Here is a 5,383-nt window from a genome sequence, read left to right as displayed (position 1 = left end):
ACAAATCATCAAATGATTGACCCTACAGTGACCTATGAAAACGCCCAATCCACATTAAACTCTTCAACAACCCACCCCCCTCTCTTCTTCTAATCTTAACAAGCTCTCACAGTTACACAAATTCAACTTACTTCACTGTGAGAAAGGAGGGTTGAGGGGCCTCCAAGTTGTACTTCTATAACATCTTCCCATAGTCATCAATGTCCATATCACTCTCAATTGATATCGAAATCAAAAGCAGAGACCTTACCATTAGCTAGCATATGGGAATTCTGTCCATCAATATGTTTTAGCATTTATTACTAATCTAACCTTTGCTGATAATTAAACAATATTAAACTCCACAATCAGGTTCTACACTTGGATAAAGAAAACAACATCATCATCAATTTTAGGAAAGAGAAGAATCCTACCTCGGTTTTTAGTGTCCGTCCTCTCATCAATGGCCTAAACCATCTACCGTAGGAATCTAGATAAACAAAAGTTTCTTGTAAGACTGTTTACCTGCGAGGATCCCCTTGCTATTCATGACCTTTAGAGAAGATTTTGTTCTTAGTTCATCAACCCTCCAACGTTTTAAAGTTCTGTCTCGATTCAATGGACAACAAGACCCAGCTCTTCGCTCTTGCTCTACAATTACCGAATGCAGATTTGCAGAAACATTAAGAGTTAGAAAAATACTGATATGATAACATTCTTTAGTCTGATGAATCGGATAGGAATATGCTTCAATATTGAACTTTCTGCGGTGATTCTGACCCAATAAACAGATGGTCAAGCTTGTTAAGAGGGGAGACAGGAATCTTGTTTAGGGCGGTAAAGGACATTCCTGGAACAGTGTGATCTTTTGCTTAACCAGACGAAATAATAGGGAATCTAAAATTCTATAGGATGTCTACACATGCTGGAGCATCATCCCTTGGCCCTTCGAGAGATCGATACATATACAACACAGGAACATAGTTCTCCAAATCACCCATCTGAGGAAGGTGATCCGACTCCTGATTATCATTCCTCATAACTTCAACCACTAAGTGAGGCAATGCTCTGGCAACCTCTTGGCAGCCATAGCGAGACAATTTACAATCTGACATCCAGAGGAATCTCATATTGTAGTAATGATGCAAACCAGATCTTAAGGCTGCATCGCCAAAAGGGCTATCTCTGATTTCAAGTTTTTGCAATCTATGACAGCCCTCGAGCACATATTTCAATCCCAAATCACTGTTTCCAGCAAAAGCAACTGATAGGGTTCGAACCAGTTTTCCGTACTTCCCGATGTAGCTGAAAGCACGATCTGTCAATAATCCAGATATAGCAAGCCTAGTGAGCTTCTTACAGTTGATAACAATGGCACCAAATCCTTCATCCATGGGTTCTCCAGTTTTATGGTCTGGTTGGTGTCGTCCCATAATACACAGTCTAAACACCACAAGATCTTGGCAGTTCTGTGACATAGCTACCACAGCTGCATTGGTCATTCTCTGGCAGAAGTAGAGGATATATTGCAATCTCCTGCAACCCTCAGATATTGCTTGGAACCCCACTTCCGAAATAGGGCCTTCGCCATCTTCTCGAGCATCGGCAGGAAAAACTCTAAGTTCTCGTAGTTCCTTGCAACTTGAAGCAACAGCCTGAAGTCCTTCGTCACTTATCGAATCAAGCGCCTGCAATAGAAAGGAAAAAAGGTTAGCCCTGCATGCCAGATTTCTTCCTAACTTGATATCTCCATCCAAAAATCACATACCCAGAAAGTCTGGAGCTTGTGGCAGTGGCTTATAACTGGTTTGAGTTGTTCAGCAGTTATATTTGCATAGCTCAAATTCAGAGTGGTGAGATTAGCACAAACTGGATAGATACAAGGTAGGTAATCAGGCAGAATGTCCTTGAACCCAGAGAGACAAAGTAAGGATTTGCAAGCAGCAAAAGCTGAGCCATAGTCAGGCTCTGACTCCCCATTAACCATAGCCTCTGAATTACTGAATGAACCAGTTCCAAGATGTGTTAGATGAGGAGCCTGAATCATCAAACGGTAGAGCTGCGCAATGGAAACGTGACGATTCGCCCCGAGTTTCTTCAAGGACGGGGATCGACTCACCAACATCTCCAGTGCCTCAAAATTAATGAGACACTCTACACAATCAAAGATCAGAGATTCAAGACAAGTTTCCTTCTCCGGGAAACAAGATATCCAATCCACTTCATCATCAGTTACGTCTGATTCAATCAGATCAAGTACTCGAAGTTGCCTGAAAAAAACAAGATTACCATTAGTAGCCCCCTCCACATCCCCACCAAAATGCAGCATCCTTCTAAACCATTCTACAACACATCTTTACTTGAACTCAAAGAATCCATCACCCGGAGCACACATTTTTGAAAGACAGACCAACAAAGGTACTATTGAAAATACAAACTCAAGGAAATTTGGGGGCGTACCTGCATCTGGAGGCAACAACGGCAACCCCGCTGGTGCCAAAGCCTTCGCAGCAAAACAAGACAAGCTCCTTAAAGGCAGGAAAAGACTCGGCCAGCAGGGCTAGATCGTCGTCCGTCACAGACATGCGCTTCAAATAGATTTTCTCGAGCCAAGGGTAGGACTTGGCCATGGACGCCACCCATGGGGAGAAGTGAGCGCCCCAGTCAGGAGGCATCATGTTGAAATCTGCGAACCGGGGCTTCCCTTTGATCGTCACGGACCGAACCCGGTTGAACCGCGACATAACACGGCGAGGGGAGACAGCATAGCAGTTTCCGATGAATAAGTCGGATCGGGTTAGTGCTTCCACTCGGTACCACGACTTGCAGACCAACGACGCCGCGTTCCGGTCCTGCCGGGAAGTGAGAAAGTGAAGCACGTTCTCAAGAACATTGTGAAGCACGTTCTCAGCCGTGCCACACCCACCAACGTCATCGGAACCACCGCCTCCGCCGCTGCAATTCCGCGTTTTGTTAGCGGCGGCGGCGGCGTCACTACCCAGATCCAGAGTTGGGGGCCGATCGTTGTCTTGAGACATTTCTACTTGCTCCACTCTCATGTAACTAACACAAATCACCAACTCCACTCTTATTCTCAAAATCCCCCCTTCCGATTTGGGAAAAGAAAAGACAACTTCACATCAGATCATGAATTCTGGGCCTTGGAAAACAGAGAACGGATTGTGAGTTTGAGAGGAGAAATGGAGTTTAGAAGAGATTAGTGTAACAGATCACAAGGACGGTGGAATATGAACTGTGAGCTCTGCTGTCTGTATCTCTGGCCATTGGGATTCTTCAGTCTTCTCTCTCTCTCTCTCTCTCTCTCTCTCTTCCCTAATGGTTCCCACACAGCTGCTCTATTATTTGGGACTTTCCCTCAACAATCTTGTCCTTTCATCTCAATTCTTACTTTTATAATTTCCTCCATATTTATTGCCCTAAGGCTAAAAACAAGTACTCATTTGTTTCAGAAAAGAGAAGGGGGGGAAACGAAGATAAAGAAAAAAAAAAAAAAAAAAAAAACCCAAAAATTTGTGGATCGACCCCCCTAGTTTAGTCGTAAATTACAGAGTGCACATGAAGCGGCATCGAGAATTTACACAGCTCACGCACATAATTGAGGTCGAACATTTACCAGATACCGTTTGTCCTCTACTGCACTTCCCAACATCTTTTGATTTGTGGTTTTCATTTCATTCTGGGATTTTTTTGGAATTTTCATATATTTCAATCGAATATACCCAAATCAAATTGATATTATTTGCATTTAATTCTAATAGTCCCAACGAATAGTGAATTTGTTAAGTGCAGATTAGATAAGGGAATCGGCAGGGTTCCAATATTTGTGTGGCATTTGATGGAAGCTGAACTGGTGAAGATAAGGAAATGCATGTTTGTTTATGACTCTACTTCAACTGTTTTTCCTTTACGAGGAATTGAAATACGCACTCCCCTCCGTACTCTTTCCAGGTACGTAGCCGTATATTTTAATTATTACAAAATTATTTGTGAGTGACAAAAATGACCCTGGAGTTTTTTTTTTTTTTTTTTTTTTTTTTTTTTTTTTTTTTNTATCTAAAGGAGAACTCTGATTGTGCATTCAAAATAAAGCCCTTTTAAGGTTCATGGGGCCAATCACATGGGCCTATTCGAAAATAGGTCAATAGTTGAGTTGAGGGTCGCCCCAATAGGAATGACCGACCATATACACATCCTCATTCAATAAAATGCAAGGGAAAAAATATATTGGAATATGACTTAACCAAGATTCAGGTTCAAATTTGGAATTTTTTAAAATTTAAATGGTTAGTTTTCTATTATCTATATATAATTTCCACTGGGGTGGTATCTTGTTTTGATAATGATTTTGAAAATTAGTGACATGAAGACTTCAAGTTAAGGTATAGAGGTCGATGATAAAACACTATTAGCAAGCGATAGAAAAAGGAAAATATAGAAGATTTTAGCCGTGAACTGTAAAGAAAAGGAGGTGGCGGTAGTTATGAACATGAATGAACCCTACATTTTTGCTTATTTTTTTGAATAACTCCTAGGAATTTGCTTTTGGAGAGCATGTTGATTTTTAGATGAGGTTAATTCAGTCCAGATTATATTTAAAATTAGGATCTAGCCATTATTCAAAAAGAAAAAAAGAAAAAAACAATTATTAGAGTAGTAACTATTTACAAATTTATAGAGTGGTGGGGGCCTCTAGGCGGTACAATGGGAAAAGCCCAGGTAAGAGTGAAGCCGGTAATGGTAGCATTATTGTAGCGACTAGGGATAGTCAGGTCGAGTGGGGTCGTTGAGTATATGGATCTGCATACAACCGGGCCAATTATGTAATAAATTATCAATACGAAGCTTACAAATTCCACTTCTTACATGAATTGATTGAGACCACTCAGATCAATTCTCATGGATAAGGAGATTAATTCTGTCTCATGAATAAGGAGTGTATGAATAAGGAGTGTTTACCGGAGAGTAAAAGAGTGAAAGAAAGAAAAGAAATTTACCTCGTTCAATCAGTCAAAGGGTTAAGGTTTCTTTCGTACTTCCTGTTCAGTCTCTTTGTAATTACCTCTAAAATGGCCCAAAATCCCGAGAAAATGTAAATTTAATTAATTGAAGCAGCTTTTGTTAGTGAAAAAGAGAAATGGCACAAAATCCCGAGACCATTTGATCAATTCATTCTCACTAGCTAACTACTCTCATATTACTTTCTGTAATATATAGTTAATCCTATATTATTTAGTATATCAATTTCATTATCCTATATTATTTATGAATAATATGATAGTATAGAATATTACCAATAATTCTGTATGTGCAAATAACTGTAGATTAATTAGAAACACTTTGATTTAGAGAAACTAAGAGAGCTCTAAACAAAATAGCTATAATA

At 40.2% G+C, this 5,383-nt stretch overlaps 1 protein-coding gene across 1 annotated transcript; it reads right to left on the bottom strand.

Annotated features, from left to right (window-relative positions):
* Window positions 1-274: 274 nt before the first annotated feature.
* On the bottom strand, window positions 275-3,679 carry LOC111788132 (transport inhibitor response 1-like protein). The gene is made up of 3 exons (XM_023668350.1): window positions 2,440-3,679; window positions 1,748-2,249; window positions 275-1,667 (listed from the first exon to the last, which is right to left on the bottom strand). Exons 1-3 carry the CDS (start codon window positions 3,036-3,038, stop codon window positions 885-887), a joined length of 1,884 nt encoding a protein of 627 aa, XP_023524118.1. The 5' UTR covers window positions 3,039-3,679; the 3' UTR covers window positions 275-884.
* Window positions 3,680-5,383: the final 1,704 nt, after the last annotated feature.

This window comes from Cucurbita pepo, chromosome LG02 (assembly GCF_002806865.2).
Source record: "Cucurbita pepo subsp. pepo cultivar mu-cu-16 chromosome LG02, ASM280686v2, whole genome shotgun sequence".
In the NCBI taxonomy this organism is placed as follows: Eukaryota; Viridiplantae; Streptophyta; class Magnoliopsida; order Cucurbitales; family Cucurbitaceae; genus Cucurbita; species Cucurbita pepo.
The sequence above is the reverse complement of the archived record's forward strand: the minus strand, read 5'-3'. Positions and strand labels throughout refer to the sequence as shown.